The 26,536-nt window shown below is 34.2% G+C and overlaps 1 protein-coding gene across 1 annotated transcript; it reads right to left on the bottom strand.

Annotated features, from left to right (window-relative positions):
• Window positions 1–16,102: 16,102 nt before the first annotated feature.
• LOC145627867 (uncharacterized) lies at window positions 16,103–17,631 on the bottom strand. The gene is made up of 3 exons (XM_081680211.1): window positions 17,536–17,631; window positions 16,887–17,391; window positions 16,103–16,803 (listed from the first exon to the last, which is right to left on the bottom strand). Exons 1-3 carry the CDS (start codon window positions 17,629–17,631, stop codon window positions 16,103–16,105), a joined length of 1,302 nt encoding a protein of 433 aa, XP_081536337.1.
• Window positions 17,632–26,536: the final 8,905 nt, after the last annotated feature.

Genomic DNA, 26,536 nt, shown 5'->3' with positions numbered 1-26,536 from the left:
GCGAGAAGAGTTCAATGTCTAACGATTTTTCATTATCTCCAATTTCTCTAAGAATCAGGGCATGACGATCAAAATGCCATGGTTGTTCCTCAAGGACTTTACCCTTATCCCTCCAATGGTAAAATTGAAACATGTATAAGTTTTTTCCCACGTTACTGATATCAACTCCATGTTTAGGGTTCCATACATTTTTGATAGTATTTATAAAAGCATTAATATTGATAATGCGATTAGTCCACATCTTACCAACCAGGCTCAATTCGACTCTTGAATCATCATCCTCCTTTTCTCTGTCATCCCATTCAACAACTTCCTCTTTTCCTTGATTATCTTTCCTATTTTCCTTCTCTTCACTCGTTGTTGGTTTTCGATGGATATTTCCTTGTTCCATTGAGTCCAATGCACTTGTATTACTCTCTGTTGCTATTTTAGTTGAGTTCTCCATTGATTACCACTGCAAATACTCGAAAAATTGAGTAAAAACCTTCACAAGAAGGAAACCCTAGGAAGCCTAGAAAACCCTCCCAAGAGACTTGCTCTAGAGGGAACCGAATCGTCGACTAAAATAATAATATTGGAAGCAATTTAACAATAAATCCAACAATATAAAATTGTTAGAAAAATAATAGAAATAAAAGGAACAATACTTTGATTTTGTTTGCTTGCAATATTAAAACAATGAACGAGTTAGTAACTTCAAAGAAATTTATTAAAACAAAAATTAATTTACATTAAATTAAATAGAATTGATTTGGGGCCAAACCCTCAAACAGTTCTACCTTTCATGCCTTGGTTTAAGGACCGAAACCTCGAGTAAAGTACGGACTCCTTGGAGTGCTTAAAGAAGGAATTTTGAAAGAATAAGGTAGGCTAGTGTTTAGGCTAGAGCATAGAAGAGAGAAAAAGAGAATTAATTGGTGCTCTGTTCATCAGAAATGAGGGGGTATTTATAGGAAAAATGAGTAGAGGGAACACACGAAACCCTAAAAAGGATAAAAACCGTAAAAACACTATCGTGACACGGCAGAAATTGCCGCGACACGGGAAAGTCTTGTGTGACGCAGGATATTTTAGAGTGACACGGGGAATATCTGACCTACGGGAGTTAAAATGCGTGAAGAGTGTACGCGCAAAAGACACAGGACAGTCCCGTGTCACGACACTAGCACCGTGGCGCGGCAGTATGACCCGTGACACGGCACCGTTTGCCGTGAAGCGGAAGACTATGTGTCCTTTTTTTCGTCCAAATTCATTTTTGCCCTAATTACCTTCAGCCTTTTTAAGTGTCGATTCATATGTTGGGCTATTTCTGGTTTATTATTTATTAATTGGGCTAAAATAATAATACAAAAAAGAATAAAAAGGTTTGGATCAAAATAAAAATAAAAATTAAACTATGCTTTGACCAAACATTAAGACTGATCCATGGGCTATTTTATAAACTTAATTTAATTAAATATGATTATTAAGCACTCTCGGGATTAAATACTGAACCCGACCAATAATGGCGGTGAAAAGTTGTTCATCATCGGGTTTGGTTTCGGGGAGACATTTTTAGGTGTCTACACTAATAATCCCACATTTAGTCGGTCTTCCATAAACCACCAAATAAGTCGGGTTATAGAGTCACACGCTTATATGGGGTGACTTTTTAACCTATCAAGTCCCCTCATATATATTAGGCGACTCGTTAGGTGCTTTTTTAATTTTAACCTATGACCGAGGGTTACTTTCTGTTTCGTCCCTATTAGAATCCGGGTAAACTGTGACAGTTTGATTACGCCAGCCCATAAAACTGTCGCAAAATTTGAAGTTTGCGACAATTTTACTAGTTGTCATAGATTTACGACAGGTTTTTACTGTCGCAAAATTACGACAGCTCTGGCCCATTTATAATGTTGCTAAGGTGTTTAAAATAAATGAAAAAAAATAAAATTTCTACGACAGTTTAAAATAATGTTGCATTACGACAGTTTTCAAAACCGTCGCTATTAGCGACAGCCAAAACTGTCGTAAAAAACTGCTTTAAAAAAAGAAAAAAAACGATTATAAAACCCTTCCCTTTTCTCCACCTAACCCTAAAAATTTATATGTCGTCGCCTTTCTCTCTCTCTCTCTCCGCTTCCTCTTCCTCTCTTCTCTATCTTCGACTCTGTTTCTCTCTCCATTCTCCTCCTCTTCTCAATTCGCTTTCATCTCCTCTCCTCCCCTCTCCTATCTCCTTTTTCTTTCTTTCTCTGTTGCCATGTTAGCTTTTTTTTTTTTCCTTTTTTGATGAGTTAACATGAAGTTCCACCATGAAATTCAACATAGATTATGAATTCCACCGTATAATTGACCATGGTTTCGGAGTTAGGGGTTTATAAGTCGAATTCGACTATGAAAAATCCAGATCTGGAGTTTTCAAGGTCGAATTTGACCAATCAAGTAAGCCCATAGAAGAAGAAATTTGAGAAAGGTATGTTGTTTTTGTGTAATTTTTGTTATTTTTGTTGTGCTCTATGTTTATTTTCGTTTCTTTGGTGTATTTTTTTAATTATGTCGGTTTATTTTTTATATTTAGGTTTTTAATTGCATTTTTATTTTGTTATTTTTGTTTTCGTTATTTCTTGGTTTCGATTTCAGTTTTTGTTAATTTTGTTTGATTTCGATTTATGTTTAATTCTGGTTTATTTATGTTTTCGTTTCATTAATTTCTTTTATTTTCTTTTAATTTTTGTTTCTTTATGTTTATTTTTGATATTTTCATTTATTTTTGATATTTTTTATTTGTTTTAATTTCGATTTTGTTATTTTCATTTCATTCCGATTTATATTTGTTTCAGTTGTCATAATATTTGTTTTTTTTGGTTAATTTCAGATCTACAATATGTGTTTGGGTATTTGTGTTTTTGGGTTTCATTTAGAGGTTTTTGGTGATTATTGGTGGCGATAGGTGGTTTGGGATGATGGGGTAGGTAGTTTGTGCTGGCGGTTAAGGGTTACTGTGGGTGAAGGGGCAAGAGTGGGTTTCTTTTTTATTTTTATTTTTTGCAATGACTGGCCGTTGCTAAAAATTGTTTTTTGCGACAGTTTCTTTAAGTGTTGTAAATTGCGACGGCTATAATATGTCGTAAGTTTATTATTGCGATAAAATACAAAATTGTCGTTGAAATTAGTAAAACCGTCGAAATTATTTTTTACGACAGCCAAACTGTCATAAAAATGAAATTTTACAACAATTTTCATTACGACAAACTTATTACGATGGTTGACTGTATCGTAACTATTTTTTGCGACGATTTCAGGTATTTCAGCAACGGGTTTTGGCTGTCACAAAACTGTTAATTTCTTGTAGTGGATTTTTCTTTTATTATGGTCTCTTTGTGAATAAAATAGGGGATTTGTATAGTTGTTTGTTCTTCAACCTCTTCGGTGGCTCATCAATTGTGGTGTCTCTTCAACAAAACAAGGACCAAAGGCTATTCTTAATGTCGCTCGAAAGGAATTCTGTTAATCCCGACGGTAAAGGTAAAGTTAAGGTTAGGGTTTCCTCGCTTTTTCCAAGGTTCGGTTCAGTGAGGTACCATGTTTCTTGCGTTGTCCTTAACGATTGTTCTTGCTGTAAGGTTGGTTACTGCTAGTGAGGTTTAATTTGGTTCTCATTGCTTTCCTTTGATCCAGGAATTTCCTGGTGTTCGTGTGCTTGTTTTCTTCCCTTTAGTTGGTTGTGATTAGTTTCTTGTTTTTGGTTTACCTTAGTTCAATTTTGTTGTCCTTGTGTAATTTGCTGTTTTGGTTGTTGTTTTTTTTAATAATTCTCTTTCTCTGATTGGTCATGAGTTAGAGTTCCATAGGGTTGTTTTGGTTATGGAGGTTAATGAAGTTTTATCGTTGTTCTTGGAGCCTTGTTGGTTAGTTTTAGGGGTTGTAAGGTTAAACAATCCCTTGCTATTTGGGTTGGTGGTTTGTGTGGTTGCCTTTTCGGGGTGTGACTATGTTCCCCTGTTTGTTAAAGTTTTTTGATCGGGTGAAGGAGAGTTCTCAATCAGGTTTTGGGGTTTCTTTCTTCGGGAGTATGGGTGGTTTTCCTTGTTTCGTTTTCCAAGGGGTCAAGTTACGTATGCAGTTGGAAGAGTTCACTTGCAATTGGAGATTGCAAAGGAGTGTAGTATTGAGAGAAGCGGTTTGGTTGCAGTCCGTGTTGCTTGGTTGTGGGAAGACATGGGCATTCATACAATTGCTATCATCCCTTCGTTGTTTATCTTGGTGATGACAAAGTCAGTCATTGCTGTAAATCAAAATCATCTTTAGTGTTTGTGATAAGTAAAGTCCTCCACTTTCTTTCGGCCACTTCACAAAATCACATACATTACTGAACTGAGTTGAACTGAACTGATTGGAGCTGAACTAAACTGAATAGAGTTAAAATTAATATTTTATGAGAAAAGGAAATTAGGAGTTGAACTGAACTGAACTAAACGAAACTAATTAGAGTTGAGCTGAACTAAACCAAACTAAATAGAGCTGGGATAAATATTTTATGAGAAAAAGAAATTAGGAGCTGAACTGAACTGAATTGAACTAAACTGATTGGAGATGAATTGAACAGATTATAACCAAATTGGAGCTGAACTGAACTGAACTAAAATTAAGCTGATCTAAAGTGAACAGGCCCTAAGTCTTGTTCTCTTCATTCTATTTTATTGATAAACTGAAATTATGTATATTGAAATAAAATTATTTTTTTAAAACTGAAATTAATTTTACCAATTTGTCTAATTTATTTCGAAATAATTCCCAACACATGTATTTAAACGGGTATTTACATATACGCGAAATTAGTAAAAAAAAACTTGTAATAAATATGTACTACCTTCGTTAACTATTATTTGCAACAAAGGGGTATTATTTGTGAGATATAAAATATTCCTTTGTTGCAAATAATAGTTAACAGAGGTAGTATATAAATATTCGAAAATCAAAATGTGTATAAGTACATAGTTTTAATAATTTTTCCGCAAAATAAAAATGTGTTTTTAAATTTAAATGTTATTTACAAAAATTTTCAAAAAACTAATATTTGAAATTTATGTTAGAATATATATTTTTTTTTTATTTATATACTAGGTTAGAACCCGTGCGATGCACATTTTAAATAAAACCTATTTTTAATTTGTACATTTTAAAAATAAATCGCTATTATACATGAATATAAATAAGAATTACGTATATTTTGTAATTTTTTATTTTAATCAAAATTATGATATATCTGTTCAACGTTTTCTAATTCACAATTTAATGTATGAGGTCATTTATTAGTGTGATATTTTAAATTTGTTCAATTTTCTATGATAAATTGATAGATTTTAGTTGTAATATAGAATCTTCCAATATTTAAATTTAAAAAATGTTTAATATGATAGCTGTAGGGAATATTTCAAGCATTATATATCCCAAACTTGAACCCCACTGTGATCATACACTTAAGCATGGTGGCGTCCAAAGGGAAGGAAGCTAGAGCAAAAGAGTTGCCAACAAGGTTTAGGAACTTGTAAATTGTTCACAGGGTGAAGGTTACACCCCGGCCTTAACGATCCAAGAGATCGTTAACTCCAATAGGTCTGGAACCAAGACTAGAAGTTCGGGGATGAAGGTACAAATTTAATCTAAAAGAGAAAGAACCTTCCCTAATAATAGACCTCTACTTTATTCTTCTCGTAATCATGTGCACTTTCTGACTAACATGCAATCAATAGGTTTACCCTAAACCTGTTTATCTATGTTGGTTGAATATTAATGCACAAATAAAACTATTATTGACGATCACTTGAATTATAATCATATTAACCCTAAACAAGATTATTAATTATCTTATTAAGCGTGATTACAAGTACAAATTCCCTTTAAACATGCATAAAAGGTATGATCAAGCAATAACAATAAATCAAGCAACATAATAATCATCATCATAATAGCAAAATCTTAGGCATGATACTAACAAAATTAATAACAAACCCTAGAATGTCACTAAACAATAAAAATCAAAGCTTTAACCCTAACATGATACTAACATGATATTAGGAAAGAAAATAGGAAGCATCATAGAAATCATAATTAATTTAAGGAACTTATTCTTACCCTAAACATCATACTAAGAAAAACATCCTAACATGATACTAGGAAAAGCATCCTAACATGATACTAGGAATCAAAATAACAACCTACATATGATTTCTATATCATAATATCAATAAAATAATTAAATAACTTACTTGGATGCCTCGTATCTCTTTCTAATAACAAAATACGCACGTTAGTAATTTCAAGGAAAATATAAAATCAAACAAATTAAATTAAATAATTGAAATAGAGATTAGGGATCAAACCCTCAGAAATATCAAACCTTTCACGTCTAGGGAGAAGGCAACATCGAATTATGCTAGGTGTGTCTAGATCTTGTGAATGCGGAAATTTTTTTGTACAAAGTTGGTTTAGACAGAGAGAAAGGGAGTATCAAGAATTTCTTGATGAGAGTTGGTTAGACTTAGATGGAGAATTGACGAGAATTGATAATTAAAAACGGAGGTCTAAGGACGCTATTTATAATGAAAATAGTCCGGATTTGATAAAAAAAGAATCAGAGTTTGCAAAGGAATAAAAAACGACGCTGTCGCCGCAACTGCCCTTGTCGCCGCGCGACAGGCCTATCGTCCGGCGCTGCAGGACAGTTTTTGCGTATTTTGCTTTTATCATATCTTTTGATCCAGAAGTCCAAATAAGGCATATAATATGTCGTTGAAAAGATCTTGAAGTCTACTTTCCAAACCAATAAGAATAAGATTAAAATATTTTTTAGATAAAAAGATATGGACGAAATAGTGGAAGGATGTCAGTTTTGGATAAAGTTTCATATTCCATTCATATCTTTTTCGTTATAGCTTGGATTTAATATTATAATATATCATTGGAAAGATAATTTCAATATCTATCCAACCATATAAAATTTGGATAAAGATTACGAGACACGAAAATATTATCTGAATATATTTCATCTCGTACAAAACAAGGATTCTTAAAAGGAGTATTTTTATTCAATTTCAAACTCTTTGAAACATAATTATCAATCTTAACTCTATTAGGATTTAAGAGAACCTTCTAAAATATTCTAAAGGACTATAATAAATCCTAAATCCTAATATCTTTAGGAATGATAATTAATAATAGGCCCTCCTCTAGATTATTGGGCCGTATGTAAGAACCAAACCGGACCCAGTTTAGTATTTAGGCCATAACTTCCTCATTATTCATCGGAATTAGGCTTATAATATATCGTTGGAAAGGTCTTTTCAAGCCCCACCCAACTACACTATTATTGGACCCATATAATGGACCAAACTAAACTAGAATGCACATTTTTCATAAATAGGGTAAGAAAAGAAATATTTTCAAAAATAGAAAGAAGAGATATTTTAATAAACACAAAGTTTTATATGTGGCTGGCCACACCATGTGGCCAGCCACAATTTTTTTTTAATTTTTTAAAAATTCTTTCTCTCTCCTCTCTATTCTCTTTCTCTCTCCTCTTTTCTTCTTCTTCAAGCCATAAGCTTCAGAGAACGTAACACAAATTTCGCAATCGTCATCGAAAGTCGTCTTCATGGTTCATTCGTCGGTGGTTCATTCGTCGGAAGTAGTGGTTTAACTGGGAGGGTAGTGGTGGTTTGGTGACTTCGTCGTCGGAAAACAAGTTCAAAGTTTTTAAGGCCAAATTCAGCCATGAAAACTCTAGATCTAGAATTTTCATGGTCGAATTTGGCCTTTTTAGCTATATTTCAAGTGATATTCGAAACCATTGTTAACATTTTAAGGTATTTGTTTGATTTGATTATTTTTTTAATGGTTTGGTTGGATCGGGGTTTGTTTGTGGGTTAGGGGCTAGTGGCAAGGCGTTTAGGTTGGTAGTGGTTTGTTGGTGGTGGTTAAGGGGTTACTAGGTGGTCCAGTTAGGGGTTACTAGGTCGGCGGTCAGGGGTTACTTGGGGTTACTAGGTCGGGGTTTATTAGGTCGGTTAGGGGTTACTTCGGGTTACTAGGTCGGCGGCCAGGGGTTACTTGGGCTTAATAGGTCAGGGGTTACTAGGTCGGTTAGGGGTTACTAGGTCGGGGGTTACTTGGGGTTACTAGAGGTTACTAGGTCGGGGGTTACTAGGTCGGTTAGGGGTTACTTGGGGTTACTAGAGGTTACTAGGTGGGGGGTTACTAGGTTGGTTAGGGGTTACTAGGTCGGGGGTTACCAGGTCGGTTAGGGGTTACTTGGGATTACTAGGTCGGGGGTTACCAGGTCAGTTAGGGGTTACTTGGGGTTACTAGGGGTTACTAGGTCAGGGGTTACTAGGGTAGTCAGGGGTTACTTGGTCAGGGGTTACTAGATCAGTCAGGGGTTACTTTTATCTTGGGGTTACTTTATCTGGGGGTTACTTTGTCATTTGCTGATTTGACAACCTGCCGCATGGTGCGGCCAGCCGCACCAGAAGCCCACTGTTTAATAAAAACATCCTCATCACTAGACTTTTCACACTTTCACTTCATTCGATTTATGATTCGACGTGAAAGATATTCATCACCGGGGCTGGTTTTGGGGAGACACAAATGGATGTCTACAATAGCTTTCCTAAAAAAATGACATCATTATTGCATTTAGGCGGGAAATTTTTTTTAAAAGCGCGACACATGGACAATGATGATATCAGCAACTATTATTTTAGTAATAGTTAATAGATATCTTTTAGTTACCATGAAAAAATATCTATCATGAAAGAAATCAAACCTGCGAGTATTTCATTTTAATAAGTGAATATATACAAAGTTAAAAGCATAAATTTAGGCTACCTATCAGTTAAGTGATTGCACCAAAAAAAAAAAAAAAAAAAAAAAAAAAAAAAAAAAACAAAACATAGCTAACTGATTTGCTAAATTTTAGAGTTGACTAACTAAAAGATACCTTAAAATAATTATGGAAACTAAAAGATACATACCAATAATTACATTATTTATTCTAAATATATTCTAACAATTTAAATGTTATGTTTTAATATTTTTACAAATTATTGTTGGCAAAGATAATTAAGGATAGAATTAAAAGAAAATACAATGATTTAAGGAAAACTTAACACACAAACTTTTTTTTGACACTATACATTACTCAAAAATAATTTGTTTCAATTTTAAATTGAAAATAAAAAAGAAATTATTAGAACATACTGCTGAAAACTACGTATTGAAAGGTTTTTTTTTTTTTCAGAAAATAAACTTTAGATTAGTGTATTAGAATATGTTATCTTTAAATTATTAGAATTATTATCTTTAAATTATTAGAGTTTTGGACAAAAAAAAAAATCGTTGAAGATGGAGTGCGCCAATAAAGAAGGTTGAATATGATGTGCACCATTAAAAAAAATTAAAATTTATGAAGCTTTTAATATGGGGATGAAACTGCAATTTTTTTTTTTCTTTTTTTAAAAAAAAATTTGGACAACTTTTATCAATTTTATAATTTATAAGAATTTTTGTTTATAATATTATAATTTGGAAAAGAAAAAAAAAATTACTCTCTAAAAGTAAGAAAAACAAATAACACTTTGTTGACTGGTCGCTGACTTATCATGACTTAAATGAAGTATATCTTTGATTTTTCAATTTTTTTAAAAAAATCTTTCAAGGAAAATATCAACGGTTCAGATTTAGTCTCTTATTGTATTCGACCATAGTCATCCATAGTCAACGACTACGTTAGTTACATCTAATGGTTTAGTTTTAACTTTTACTTTTTTATTTTTTAGTTTAACTTGTGATAATTTAATTTTGTAATTTTCCTTAACAATGTACAAACTTTTAATTTATATTATTAAATTCTAATTTATTTATTTTTTTTGAAAATTCTGATTTTAATTATATTATTGTTATTGCTATGTATATCTTTTTTAAGCATAAATAAATAAATTGATTGCTCCAGGTTCCCTCTAGGTTTTCTCCTTGGGAGAGTTTTTTGGTTCCCTTTAGGGTTTTCCCTTGGGAGAATTTTTCTAGCCTCCATTGCTAGATATGTTCAAGTTGTTTTTTTTTTTTTTTTTTTTTTTTTTTTTTTTGTAAGGTTTTCCTTCATTCTTTTCCTTTTTTTTTTCTTTTCTTTTCCATCTCTTTTCTTTTGATCTCAATTGTAAATTTTTGTAAGGGCTTTCACCGGTGGGTTTACCGGTGGTAAGCCCCAAAAAACTTTTTAATTGCTTTCAATAAATGGATCTCATCTTTATGATGGGGTTTATTCAATTAAACTTATTTTTTTGTTTGTTCGTGTGCTAAAGATTGAAGATTTAGGGTTTCATCGTCTCCAAAAGTATCTAGAAGGCCTTATAAGAATCTTCATCCAAACAACTACTCATTTGTGGTTCTCATGCCGAATTAGAGCTAACTCACAAATTGTATTGATAAAGATGAAGTTTTTTATTAAGGTGACATTTGATCGAATCTGTGACTTAACTAGTTCTAAGGTGATTTTTACTTGTATTGGAATTTTATATTTCCTAGGAATTGTTTGTAAGTGCCGTTTTGCTATCTTTCATTAATGAATTCCTTTTTCTTCCCGTCAGAAAAAAAATTGTATTATTATTATAAATTATTATTATTATTATTATTATTATTATTATTATTATTATTATTATTATTATTATTATTATTATTATTATTATTATTATTATTATTATTGTTGTTGTTGTTATTATTATTGTTGTTATTATTATTATTATTATTATTATTATTATTATTATTATTATTATTATTATTATTATTATTATTATTATTATTATTATTATTATTATTATTATTATTATTATTATTATTATTATTATTATTATTATTATTATTGGATTAATTAGGTATATTCATTGTGCGGTATTAGGTATAAGGAACCGTGACATTAGGGTATTTGCACCGTGGCATTAAGTATGCAAACCGTTGCATTAGGTATCATAGCTAATGCCACGACTATAATGTTGTCGTTGGATCAGGTATTGATCTAAAGTCACATATCATTAATGCCATGAAATTAGGTGTCAATTGGCGTTGCATTAGACCTACTAAACGCCAACAGATGCCACGGTACATAGTTGTTGCATTAGACCTAATGCCACCGATTTTGACGCCTTATGCAATGGATTTGAGGGTTGTAATAGGTCAAAAATTTAGCAGTGTAATTTCTTTCGCTTACTCTCAAATGAACTCGTAATTCTAAGCTTGTTAATTTACTTGAATAAATCGAGCTTGTTTACTGTTTTACTCAAGCTTAGCGGCTCACTCTGGTTTTTTTTCCTATTGTTGTTGTTGTTGTTGTTGTACGTATTCTTGCTCTGTAATTCATTTTGAAATCTAATAAAGTAATTAGAGGTAATAGTAATCTTAGCTACCTCTTGCATTATATATAATTATAATACAATAATAATAGTAATATTAGAAAAAAAATTCTCTGTTAAAAGTTAAAGTAGTACATGGTACTATCGTTGATGTATGTTAATCTATGCTTATGTAATTTATCTAATTTATTAAAAAAGTAATTTTAGGGTCTATTTAGTTCACCTTACGGAGTATTCTTGTTATAAGACAAATTATAACCATTTGGGGGCTACACAAAGTTAAGTATTTTTTTTATGCATGAAAATTAGTTAAGATCATGAGATGAGACTGTGAAAAATTAATTGGAAATTCTCATCGATGACCCTCAACTTCTAGTACGCACAAATGGTGACCCTCTTGAAAATCAATTTTATAAAATCACCTTAGTAAAATTTATCTCACTTCTAATCTTATTTCATTAAATAGTAAAGTAAAATTAAGGAAAAATTGCCCATAATAATCCCACCTTTAGGCCATCCGCTGAAAATAATCCCACCTTTGGATTATTTTTAAATAATTCGACCTTTATACTCAATTCGCTCAGAATGGTTCCAAGTGACCTGTGGGGTTGACCCGAACCCACAATCTTGGGCTAAGGTTGAACATTTCTTAACCCGTAATCTAAAATGATTCTATCCGAAATGACTCATGACCCGACCCGATTGACAGGTCTACACACAATATTAAAATTAAATTAGATTGTGAAGTATATTATTTGAATTGATTAGAATATATTACAAATAGATGTTGTAAATTTTGAACTACTTGCTTTGCTCCAATAAATTTAAATGATAACTATTAAGAGTTATAATATAATACTATTTTGAATAAAATTATAATTCAATTTGTATTTATGAAATATTCGTATTTTATTGAAAATAAAACTCTAAACTAACAATTTTATCCTTAAATCATGGTGCGACACTTGGCGAAAAACTTAAATGCCAAGTGTCAATATATATATATATATATATATATAATGAGAACCAAGGCTAAAATAAGATCTAAGAACTAATCTAGCCCCTTAGATCATGTTAATCAGACGGTTCACATGTTTCCCATGTCGTTAATGGCATTTTTGTAATATTTTAACTTTATAAAGTAGTTTCTAGTTTTATTTCTGAAAAGTAAATGAAAATTTAGAATAGTAAATAATATTAGTCTTAAAGTAATTGAAATTGCCTTAAAAGTTAAAAAAACTTGAAAAAGTTTTAAAACAGCAAAATTACGAGAATGTCATCAATGAGAACGAGTGCAACATGAGCCACTAGATGGAGTGCGATCAATGACTAAGATTAGTTTCTAATTCCTATTATTCACCTTGGTTCTCACATGATCTCAATTCTAAATAGTCATTTCAAATAATCTATTTTCGAGAGGGACATTATGTGTGCGTAGCAGAAGTTGCGGGTTGTTAAGATGGAGAAAATATTGGAGAAAACGGCTTGCCTTCTGTATTCCATTAATCACAAATATGTACCCCATACAATAGAATACCTAACTTGCCTAAAACTCCTAAACAAGATAAACTTTCCAAATATACAATATTAACATATATAACAAACCAAACTCTAATACTCCCCCTCAAGTTGGAGCATGTAAATCACGAATGCCCAACTTGTGTAAGAGAAAACCAAACTGTTGTCGTCCAAGAGCCTTGGTGAGTATATCTGCCAACTGATTACCTGTCAAAACATATGAGGTAGAAATATTACCGTTTATCAGCTCATCACGAACAAAATGACAGTCTACCTCTATATGTTTCGTTCGTTCATGAAGCACTGGATTCTTAGCAATATGCAAAGCCGACTGATTATCACAAAACAACTGCATAGGCTTTGAATGCTTAACACCAAGAACAAACAACAACATTTTCAACCATTTCAGCTCACGAGAAGTGAGATCCATATACCTATATTCGGCTTCAGAAGAAGATGTGGCTACAGTAGGCTGTTTCTTAGTCTTCCAAGAAACAGGGGAACGACCTAAGAAAACAAAATAACCTGACAGGGAACGCCGACTCAAGAGGGACGCCGCCCAAGCACTATCACGAAATGCTGTCAATTGTAAATCCTTCGTAGGTCGCAACAAAATACCCTGTCCCGGACTATCGTTAAGATAGCGCAAGACACGTATGGCCGCATCCCAATGTGAAACCTGCGGTACACTAAAAAACTGAGCAAAAACATGAACCGAATAACTCAAATCCGGTCGAGTAACCGACAAGTATACCAAACGACCAACCAAACGACGATACTGTTCCGGATGAGCAAGCGGCTCATCGGAAGCATGGGCAAGACGATGATTCTGCTCCATCGAAGTATCAATGGGTTTACAACCCAACATTCCTGCCTCAGTCAAAATATCTAGAGCATACTTTCGTTGAGAAAGAAAGATGCCCTCAGGACTTCGAGCAACCTCAATGCCTAAGAAGTACTTAAGCAAACCTAAATCCTTCATATAGAAGCATTTGCTCAATAGGCTTTAAAACGAACAATGGCATCATGAGAGGAGCCTGCAATGATCAAGTCATCGACATATACAAGAACATGCAAAGAGATACTGCCCTGTACATAGCTAAATAGAGAGTAATCAGCATGAGAGTTTTTAAACCTGAAACCTCGCAGAGCACTTGACAGTTTTAAAAACCACTGTCTCGGGGCTTGTTTCAAGACATATAAATATTTCTTCAACCTGCAAACTTTGCCAGGTGTCGGAGTACCGTACCCTGGAGAAAACTGCATGTATACTTCTTCATCCAAATCACCATGAAGAAATGCATTATGAACATCCATCTGATGTAACTCCCAATTTAAAGACACGGCAACATCTAACAGAATACGTACCGTAGTCATCTTTGCAACTGGAGCGAACGTCTCATTATAATCAACACCTTCAACCCGACGGTTGCCATAAACAACCAAACGAGCCTTGAGACGTTCCACTTTTGATTTGTCGGTATACTTGATTTTATACACCCAACCACTACCAATAGCTCTCTTGCCTGGAGGAAGGTCTACAACAGACCATGTGCGATTGCGTTCTAAAGCATCAATCTCATCTTGCATAGCCTTATGCCAACCGACGTCTATAACCGCCTCTTTGAATGAAGACGGTTCCTTTCCCTTAGTGATCGTTGCCAGAAAACACCTGTGTCTGTTAGAAAAACGATTATATTCAACATGACAAGCTATAGGGAAAGGTTTACCTGAGGAATGTAATTAAGGAGGGTCGATATTTGTCGTGGAGGGGTCTATATTTTCAGTAATGATAGTATGAGTAACATAATTCTGATGCCACGAAGGAGGTCTCTTTTCACGATGCCCACGACCCAAATTATTATCCGACGAACTCCCCCTTAAATATTCCGGGTTTATGGAAATATTACCACCGTCTAATTCGCTCTCAAGAACAATACCCGAGCTAAAATGTTGATTTTCAACCTCATCGGAGCTCATTGGAACTTTCTCCGGCGAGGCAGCCACCATCGATGGCTGGATAGGTGGCTGGACTGTCGCCAGCCACTGCTGGGTGGTGGCAGGCAACAGCAGCTGGCAGTCGCGACCTTGTTGCTGCTGCTGGCCAGACCTGCGGGCATTGGAAATCCTGCGGGCTGATCCCGCGGCTGGCAGCAGCCTTCGTGGAACTGCTCGCAGGATCCTGCGGGCGCATGCTGATCCCGCGGCTGGGCAGTCCTGACGAGGAAGGAGCAGCACCCGCAGGATAGAACCGTGGGGTTGGCTGCGGGGCTGTGGGAGTGCCTTCCTCGGCCGGTGCACGTCTCAAATGCACCTCTCGTTCCCCTAAACCGTCACCATCAAAATCCTCCCACAATGGGGGATTTGCAAAATATTTTTTCCACAACAAACGCCGTTCATCCGGAAGAGACTCAAGATATGGAAATTTTTCCTCGAAAAATTGCTCATCCCGACTTACAAAAAATTCATGCGTCTCTAAATCATAAAGACGCCAACCTTTCTTTCCATGAGGATAACCAACAAAAATGCATTTTCGGGAACGAGAATCAAACTTATCTTTAACCCAAGGACGATTCGCAGCATAAGCCAGGCAACCAAAAACACGCAAACTGTCATATGAATGCAATTGACCAAATAGAAGCTCATGAGGGGTTTTACCTTTCAACACCGGAGTAGGAGTGCGATTAATGAGATGCACCGCAGTCATAACACACTCACCCCAAAAATATTTGGGCAACTTAAGCCACATTCAAAATGTGACGATGTTTACGCTCAACTCTACCATTCTGCTGAGCCGTGTCAACACACGACGTTTGATGTAAAATGCCCTTCTGTGCAAAGAATGACCCCAAACTCAGAAATTCTTGGCCATTGTCACTACGAACCACCTTCACTTTCTTACCAAATTGAGTCTTTGCCATAGCACAAAACTCACGAACTAACAGAGAAGCCTGATATTTACCAACCATCAAAAACACCCAAGTAGCACGAGAAAAATCATCAACAATGGTTAGAAAATAACGAGCATCAAAACTAGAAACAATCTTATTCGGACCCCAAATATCACAATGAACTAAATCAAAAATTCCAGATGTTTTATTCATACTTAACGGAAAAGAGTTTCGGGGTTGCTTCCCCATAAAACAAATGTCACAATCAAAAGAACAAACAGAGTGACTACTATGACTACTAGAAACTCACGGAAGAGAGCTCACAACTTGCATTGACGGATGCCCGAGACGTCTATGCCATAACAAACTCGCATCTGAAATAACCACTTTGTTCGCCTGCAGATTTCGAGCAAGAACCGGACGAAAAATATAGACCCCATCACATTGGACCCCCGCTCCAATCAGGTTCCTCAAACTGTGGTCCTGAATAATGCATAGCTTGTCAGTGAACATAATAAAATAGCACTGTTTTTCTAACAATTGAGACACAGATAACAAGTTGCATGTAAGAGCAGGAACATATAAAACATTATCAAGAGTTAAATTATCAGACAGAATAACTCTTCCTTCCTTCGTTGTTGTCGTACTCTTCCCATTGGGTAAACTAACAGGCGAAGAGATGTCATGTAAATCAGTGAAAAGATCAATATTAATTACCAGACATATGATTTGAAGCTCCAGTGTGAATAAGCTAATCAATGGAATTATACGTACCAATATGTTGCCATCTGATGAAGAACCAGACTTGGCACCCTTTACTGCAGACATGAGTTCCTTCCATTGAGCATCAGTAATCGTTGGAACACTCCCACGATCAGAATCAGAAACCGGCTCATTATTACCACGAGAATTTCCAGCAGCACCAGCAAACTCACTCTTGCCCTTACCAGAAGACCGACCACCACTGCCACCACGATCTCCACGCCCCCACCCGGGAAGCCATGAAGCTGATAACAATGGTCCTTATCATGACCTGACCGCTTACAATAAGTACACTCAATCCGTTCGAAGGTTCGACCGGAAGCCGTACCTGTTGCATTAAAACCAACAGTCGTAAAAGAAGAAGAGGTCTCATGTGCCTCAGACACAGATTGCTTACGCTCATCAGCAACAACTTTAGCATAAGCAACATTCATAGAAGGCAAAGGGTCACTCATCAACAAAGTAGACACCACAGAACCAAACTTCTTAGGTTCCAAACCAAGATAAAGCTGATGCAACAACTCATTCTCATGCAACTTAGCATATTCTTTCGCGGCGGAACAAGTATAAACAGGCAATTTCACATAACTAGACAACAAATTATGCAATTTATTCAATTCACCATAATAAACCGCAACAGAGCGACCACGTTGTTTACAATCAGCAATATCATGTTTCAATTCAAAAATACGAGGACCGTTACCAAGAGAATAACGATCACGCAAATCATCCCATAAAGTTTTAGCATCATCAGGAATAATAACAGTAGAACGAATAGAAACATCAAGAGTATTATAAATCCAAGAAACAACAGTAGAATTAATAATACCCCACTACCGAAAATCAGGATGCTTAAGATCGGGTTGAACAATAGAGCCATCGACAAACCCAAGCTTGCTCTTGGACCGAAGATTGTTGCGAAATGACCTTGACCAGTCTTCATAGTTGTCGACAGTAAGCAACACCGGACATATCACCAATTGAGAACCTTCACTCGGATGAAGATAATAATCGGTGAAAGGCTCATACTTAGAAGGAGGAGGAGGGGGCGTTTGATCATTACCACCAGCCATCACACACGCAAGACAATAAAACAAAGGGGCAACACACTACGAGCAACACACTCGACACCTTGCAGCACCTACCTAGCACCTACCTAGCACCACGCACAAGACACCAACACCACACAGCACCACACGCACCTTGCAGCACAAGGCAGCACAAGAACAGGAGCAGCACGCAAGCACCACACCACGAGAACACCACGCAACAATGCAGCACACTCCAGCACCTAGCAGCACGCAAGCAGATGCGCACCACACATAGGCACAAGCAGCGAACTTGATGAAAACACCAAACCCAAACCGAGCAGAAATTAGGGATTGAAGAACCCTAATTCCGTAAAAAAAAAAAAAATTGAACTTTGTGAAATATGTGAAAAAAGAAAAAAAAAATCGAAGCCTAAGCTCACAAACAAATTTAATTTGCGGAATTAATGAGAAATCAAACCAAGGTTCGAAAAATTCTCTAGAAATTAGAGAGGCTGTGATACCATGTTAAGATGGAGAAAATATTGGAGAAAACGGCTTACCTTCTGTATTCCATTAATCACAAATATATACCCCATACAATAGAATATCTAACTTGCCTAAAACTCCTAAACAAGATAAACTTTCCAAATATACAATATTAACATATATAACAAACCAAACTCTAATACGGGTCACCATTGAGAATCTGCCTTCAATATATTGTGGTTAATATTTTGTCACAATATATTGTATTAATAAATCAAATTTTATAAGCATTTAAATTACAACTACTAGTATATCTTTTCTGTATTAATAATGTGGATATTATCAACAACTATATCTTTTCTGTTTTGACATAGACGCAAAATTACAACGGGCCTTTCACAAAATTACAACAAGTAATAACGAAATGAGATGTCGCAACAATCACTAAATTGCATAGGATCCCACATCAAGAAACATGCCGTTAAAAAAGAATAAAAGCTAACTAGCATTCTTAATTCTTATTCGTATATTTCATATGCCTATATAATAGCCCACACCTTATTTAGCCATAAATCAATGAAGTATCAATGTATCGTTTATAATTCATCACCTCTTAGAATTTATTTATTATTTTTTTTACTTTTACCTCCTTGCATCAAATTAAAGACTAATTATAAATTCATCAATATTTCTAACAAAATGAGCAACATAAAAGTGAAGAAATCAGCCATGGTGCGTCCAGCTGAGGAGACACCAAAAGGTAGTCTTTGGCCATTAAAGTTAGACATGATCATACTCCAACCTTACTCACACACTAATGCTATCAAAGTTAGACATGATCATATTCACACAAAATTAGACATGTGCTATTTTGTACATCACATGTATTAATCCCCACGAAAATGACCGACGACTAATGAAAGGTAACCCCTCTAAACAACTTTCCTTATTCTCCATATAGCTTTGATTTTGTTCAATAGATATTCAGACTACAGGTAAAAAAATTATATTGGCTTTTATTAATACTCCCTCTATTTTTAAATACTTATTCTATTTTTCTATGCACTGAGTGTTAAGAGAACTTGGGGAAAGTAACACTTCCTCCATCCCCAAAAGTTCGACTCTTTTGGCTTAATTTTAGTCGCAAAATTTATTTTAAAAAATTAAGATAAACCGTGCATCGCACGGATTTCATCTAGTATCCACCATTTTACAACAATATTTGTGCAAAATTGACTTCTCCATATAAAATTTTGTTTTCTCATGTATTTTTAATACTTTTTCTCTCAACTCTTTTACAAATCCAATGTCAATTTATATTTCCAATATGTTTTTACTTATTTATTTTACTTTCTTAATACCCGCGAAATCAACCCAAAATAGTCGTTTTTTGCGGAGACAGAGGGATTAAAATACAGAAATAGTGGGATAAGTGGAAGATAAATCGGAGGGAACAGAATACAAAAGTAATAAATTGGCTCTTACTAGTTGAAATAAATGAATTAAATATTACTCCCTCCATTTCATAATGTTAGTCCCATATAAAATCAATCACATAAAATAAGAAAACAAGTATATTTGCAATCTAACATTAAAGTACAACATAATTCATAATTAGTTTACCTATTTAACTTTTTTGATTTTTTATTAGGAAAGCACAAGTCATAATTGCATAATTTAAGGTAAAAATTTCCTTATTTAGAGTTATATCATTAATCCACAATCAATTAATCCCAAAAAAAATCAAGATATAAATGAAATATATTCAATATGGGTAGATCTTTTTGAAATGCCCAAAATAGTATATGGGACTAACATTATGAAACGGAGGGAGTATAAAAGTTTTCCAAATAAGAAAAAAGAACAAGTATTTAAAAACCGCTGCAAAATAAAGTGGAGCAAATATTTAAAAACAGAAGGAGTACTACGGTTTTCACTTATCTTAACAGTAACAATTTGCACTTTAAAGCATTTATTAAGCAAATTTAGACTCGGCTGATTAAATTTTTGATTTAGAATCTTAACAATTAAATGGGGGTGATTGAAGGTGACGACACTGCTATGGTTTTTTTTTTTAGTTGATTAAATTGTTTTATATTAGTGATATTTTAATTATTTTTTTTTTTCTTAAGTGGTGTTGTGTCTCCGTCTCAATTGACATTGTCTTTTAACAAAGTACACTAATTATTCCTCAATAAAAAAAAAAAAAAAAAAAAAAAAAAAAAAAAAAAAAAAAAAAAAAAAAAACCTACATGTAGAAGGCCGCTTTCCTCAAGATCATATGTAAAATGGTACGTTGTTTCCATTTAATATAAACACTAATCTTAGAGACACAAAAATGTTTCGAAAAAAAAAAAACAGTCAAATACTCTCTTCGTTTTTAAATAGTTGTTCTATTTCTCCATGCGCGAAGTTTTAGGAGAAAGTGGAGAAAGTAATAAAATATGGAGATAGTGGGTATGGGTGAGCAAACCGGGTACCCTGTCAAAATTTTAGGACCCGGACTTGGAATTGGTTGGAACCGGATCCTAAAATTCGAATCCAGAATTGGAATTGGTTCAACCGGGTCCTAAAATTTAGGAATTGGTATTGGAACCACCGGGTGCTGGTTCCGGTTCTTATGTATGTAATTGTTAAAATATAATACAAATTATAATTCTTATTTTAGTTAGGTTCATTTTTAGCATCTAATACTTATATTTATAAATGCATTAAGCTATTTGTATTTATGTTAGGTATTAATAATACTTTTTAAATTTACAAATTAGATACATTCATCATACTTTTATTATTTAAAATTTATTTAGTTTAGCATATATTAGGCAACCGGGTCCTTAATTTATTACCCATAATTGGAACCACCGGGTCCAATTCCGATTCCAGACCCGCCGGTTCCTAACCGGTTTCGGTTCCAATTCCGGATACTCGAAATTTTTGCTCACCCCTAATAGTGGGTAGGTGGAAAAATAAAAAAATTGTAAAAAGTAAAAGTAGTGGAGAATATTAGAAAGGAGATAATATGATAATAATAATACATGATTTATGGTGGGTCCACTAGGTGAGATAAATTAATTAAATATTAATAAAATTTTCCAAATAAGAAAATTGAGCAAATATTTAAAAATGGTCGAAAAATAAAAATAGAACAAGTATTTAAAAACGGGGAGTAAATATCTAATTAAATTGTGTGTACGTAATCTTGTAAAGATAAGATGGGACACATGACATAAATCGTTGCAAATAATATATAACTAGTTGTTGTATTGTGCCTACCATTCCTGCGAATGAATAACAATGGGACAAGTGATTGAACAAAAAATAGGTCCACCATCCCATCCAAAATCTAGGTCTACCATCCCATCCAAATTCGATTTCATAACAATGTAATCTAGCCCGTTGATTTGTAATAAAATTTGGACAAACATCCGTAGGCCATACTTTTATGGCCTACCATTCCTGCGAATGAATAAGAGCCATTTATTCCATTTAAATAAATGCCTCGTGAATCATGCTACATACCACAAAGATTTGCACGATGTGACAACTTTGCCCTCTTCTCCACATGTTGCACCCAGTTGTTGGCTCCATCTATCTCACCCGATAAAAAATTATTATGCAAGATTTTCACTTGTTCCTTTAAGGTCCCGTTCTTTAAAGCTGCTTTGCTCTGCAGTGGCGGAGCCAGAATTTCTAAGTGAGGGGGGTCAAGATTATACCTACGTATTACATTTACTTTAAAAAAAAAAAAACAAATTTTGTTAGCTTCAAGATTTGATCCCTTGACAACTTTCATACTATCACATGGAAAAAATCAACTCCTCTACACCAAAATTAGTGACAATTAAGAGTAAATATAATTAATATCTTGAGCCAAGGGGAAGGCCAAGGCCCCCGCCAACCCCCTGGCTCCGCCCTCGCTGCTCTGCTCTGCTTTGCTCTACTCTGCTTAAATCAAATTTGCCTGCTCTGCTCTGCTAAAAAAAAATCTGCTCTGCACTGCTTTGCTATGCTCTACTCTATTTTCAAATAATAATTAATAATAATTAATATTCAATAATAATAATTAATATTGTATTAATGATAATAATTTATTATTTTGAATAATTATAATAATTATTAATATTAAATAAAAAAATTAATAATTATTAATATAAATAATTATTAATATTTATTAATCATAATAATAATTAATAATAATAGTTATCATTATTAATATTTAATAATTCAAACTATTAATAATTAATATTTAATAATATTATTAATTAATAATTTCTAATAATTATAACAATTCTTTCAAAAAAATAAATAATAATAATAACAATTAATATTAATTTCTTTTATAAACATTTGATATTAGAATCACAATGTGTAGAAACATTTTATGTATGTGGGTATTGATTGTTAATTCATTGAGTTGAATTATTTTTCAAATCTTTCCATACAATTTAAGAATTAAAAAAAAAAAGTGGTTGTTTTCAAGTAGTACTTTGTATATCATTATTATTTTTAGGGTTAAAAAATATATGATTAAGACAAATTTATAAGTAAAATCATTATTAATCATTAAATCATTTTATTTTAAAATTTTTGTGAAATAAATATAAGTAAACCGTTTTCTTTTATCTTTCTACTGTTAACATAAGTAGTAGGATAATAATAATAAAAATAAAAATAATAAAAATAATAATAATAATAATAATAATAATAATAATAATAATAATAATAATAATAATAATAATAATAACAACAACATTAATAATAATAATAATAACAACAACAACAACAACAACAACAACAACAACAACAACAACAACAACAACAACAACAACAACAACAACAACAACAACAACAACAACAACAACATTAATAATAATAACATTAATAGCAGTAGTAGTAGTAGTAGTAGTAGTAGCAACAACATTAATAATAGTATTAATAATAATGTTGAAATTTGCTATGCTCGGCTCGGCTCGGCTCGGCTCTGCTCTGCGCGGCTCGGCTCTGCTCTGTAGTAGTAGTAGTAGTAGTAGTAGTAGTAGTAGTAGTAGTAGTAGCAGCAACAACAACAACATTAATAATAGTATTAATAATAATGTTGAAATCTGCTATGCTCGGCTCGGCTCGGCTCTGCTCTGCTCTGCTCGGATCGACTCTATTATGCTATCCTGAAATCTGCTCTGCTCTACTGAAATTTAATCTGCTCTGCTGACCCCTGCTCTGCTCTGCCTGAGAAGCTCAAAAGAACAAGGCCTAAGTATAATATCACGAAGGGTTGATCTAATTGGTTGATTATTGATTATAAGAAAACAGTTTTTAATTCAAAAGGTTAATTTAAATTATTGATTATAGAAAGGAAACATTTTCCTTCTAAAATCGCGAGGTTAAACACTTTTGATTTTAGTAAACAACACAACTACTCCTTAAACTTAGCCAAAAGTTGCAGTTAGCTCACTGAATTTTCAAAAGTTGTAAGTTACCCATTGTAACCTATTTTGGCCTTCATTTACAAATTAATTGGTAGAGCTCTCTAAACTTTCTAACATAAAAATCAACAACATCCTAAACTTTCGGACGTAAAAATTAGTGCACACCCTAAACTTTCCTATAACTCCCTAAACTTCCTCACTTGATTTTTAATTAACTAGCCATAATAATAATAATAATAATAATAATAATAATAATAATAATAATAATAATAATAATAATAATAATAATAATAATAATAATAATAATAATAATAATAATAATAATAATAATAATAATAATTACTTACGACTTCTACTGTTGTTTTGGATCGGATTAGGAGTTTTTCTCGTGGCACATCATGTGGTAGGGATGGTTTGCGTGCTCAACATTTTATGGATTTCTTGAGTGGTGTTGCTGTGGTAGTCTCAGATGAGTTGGTTAGTTCTATTACTGGGGTGGTTAATCTTTTTCTATCTGGAAGATGTCCTACGGAATTAGGAGAGTATATTGCTAGTGTTCCTCTTACACCACTTGTCAAGCCCGGTGGTGGTATTCGTCCTATTGCTGTGGGTACGATTTGGCGGCGTCTAGTTTCGAAGGTGGGTGTTGTTATGGTTGGTCAGTCTTTATAGAGTTACTTTGATGGTCTTCAATTTGGTGTTGGGGTTTCTTCAGGGGGTGAGGAAATTCTTCATGCAGTGAATCGATTGATTGAGGATCGTGGTTCTGATGTTGGTCTTTTTATGTTGTTGGTGGATTTTCAAAAACGCCTTCAATTTAGTTGATCGTTCGGTCACATTACATGAAGTACGTTATCGTTGTCCCGGAATTTCGAGATGGGTTGAATTCTGCTATTCTAATCCAGCTAGATTATATTATGGGGACAAAACCTTATGGTCGTCTCAAGGGGTGCAGCAGGGTGATCCCCTTGGTCCTTTGCTTTTTGCTTTGGTTTTACAACCCCATTTGTGTAAAATCAGATATACTTTTGATGTATGACTTCAGGCTTGGTATTTGGATGACGGGACTATTATTGGTGACACGTTGGTGGTGGGGAAGGTTCTGTAGTTGATTATGAAGGAAGGGCCTCGTTCTAGGTTACATCTTAACGTGGAAAAAAAATTGAAGTTTTCTGGCCTACAGAAGACCCTCGAAGCAGGCATGTGGGTGTTTTTCCACCTAACATTGCTCGCCCTTTGCGTGGTGTTAAGTTTCTTGGTGGTCCCGCTAGTTCCGATTCTAGTTTTAGTGGTGAGCTTGTAATGCAGAGGATGACCAAGACCATTGCCCTTATGGATCAGGTTGCTATATTGGATGATCCTCAATGTGAGTTGTAGTTACTTAGGGCATGTACCAGAGTTTCTAAACTATCTACTTTACATTGCGTACTTTTCCTCCTAGTACTTTTGAGGCGGCTCAGCGCACTTTCGATGGGGCTCTTTGATCTTCCTTGGAGCGTATTGTTACTGCTTCGGGGCCCTGGTTTTGGCGATTGGCAGTGGCAGCTTGCCACCTTGCCATTTGCGTTTGGAGGGCTGGGTGTTTATTCCGCAGGTGATGTTCGTCATTATGCTTTTCTTGCCTCTCGGTTGCTGTCTGCTGGGTTGCAGACACAACTTCTACGACATGCTGGAATTGTTGGTCTTGGACATGCTTTTGAGGATGCGTTGAGTCTGTTTAATGGAACGGTGGCGTATGACATTTTGAGTAACCCTAGTGAGGTCGGTGCCCATAAACTCATGAAGAAATTGGCAAATGTATATTTCACAAAGGTGCAAAATCCGCTTATTCTTTAACTCCTCGACAGTTTGCCTTATGGAAAACACAACAAGGCGATCATACCTCTGCTTGGGTTCAGGCGGTCCCTATTTCGGGGTTGGTTCAAACTATGAACGCTAAAACTTATCGTTGTGTGCTGTGCTACCGGTTGGGTGTTTCTTTGTTCTCTATCTTGACACCGTGCTCTGGTTGTTCAAGGGTTTTTGCTGGGGATATTTTTGGTGATCATATGCGGTGTCTTGTGCTAGTATTGTGGGCATTAAACATTGACATAATGTTGTTCGGGATACCCTTGTTGATGTTTGCTATCGGTTAGGGATTTCAGCTAGAAAGGAGGTAGACATTGGGTTATCTGGAAGGAACGACGGGGCTCTCAGACCTGCAGATGTGTTACTGGTCGGGTCTAAATCTACCGCAAGTGTACGAGTCAATTACAGTAAATATAGGGTGAGCAAGGTATCGTATCCACAAGGAGGTCTACTCAAGTACCAAATTAAGAAACTAGAATATTATTTAGAAGACGAAAATATGAGAAAAGTAGTACTAAACTATAAACGATTAAGGCTTGCAAACTAATAAAACGATAGACAATAATAAGAAGTAGTTCTAGATTTCGGGTTTCGCCAATTACTCTCTATAATGAAATTAAACTAATTGCAGGGTTGAACATATATAATATAACAATAATCGAATTACCAATAGTATGTAATCTCCTCTTCCAAGGTAGAAAACGCATATTTAAATCAACATTATGTCTACTTCCGTGATCACAACAATTGAAATAAACTCATTAAGAATAGGAATTCAAAAAGACCACCCCAAGTGTATAACTATTCCTAAAATTATACTACTTGACGTTTAATAATCCCACGAACTAGTATTGAAATTTCACTTCCGCTAATAATCCAATACCTTAAACATAAAATCAATTGGCCAGATTAAGAGTACGAATTAAAACAAGATTATCAAATTGCAATTATATAAATCAAACCCAAACAAAGTAATTCAATTCATTGATAGATAATAAAGGACTACATCCCTAACCTAGAACAAACGAAATTAGCTAGAAATGGAAATCAAGAGAACACAACTAATTAATGAAGAGTCAATACTAAACATATAAAATCAAGCAAAAACCAGTCAATTGCATAAAATTCAGTCACGGCTCTCGCGAGGTGCTGTTGCTCCGTCCTTAATCTCCGGCTGCTCTTCATCT

The sequence above is a fragment of the Chenopodium album genome, chromosome 1 (genome assembly GCF_948465745.1).
Source record: "Chenopodium album chromosome 1, dcCheAlbu1.1, whole genome shotgun sequence".
Classification (NCBI taxonomy): domain Eukaryota; kingdom Viridiplantae; phylum Streptophyta; class Magnoliopsida; order Caryophyllales; family Amaranthaceae; genus Chenopodium; species Chenopodium album.
Note: the sequence above shows the minus strand (reverse complement) of the source record. Positions and strands in the feature narration are given on the sequence as shown.

Bases quoted from the DNA above. Each gene is read 5' to 3' on its own strand.
- LOC145627867 (XM_081680211.1), bottom strand. From the start codon at position 17,631: ATGGCTGGTGGTAATGATCAAACGCCCCCTCCTCCTCCTTCTAAGTAT. The intron at 17,392-17,535 runs GTGATATGTCCG...GATTTTCGGTAG, and splicing joins CGAGTGAAGGTTCTCAATTG to TGGGGTATTATTAATTCTAC. The intron at 16,804-16,886 runs GTACGGCTTCCG...CATTGTTATCAG, and splicing joins TGTTGGTTTTAATGCAACAG to CTTCATGGCTTCCCGGGTGG.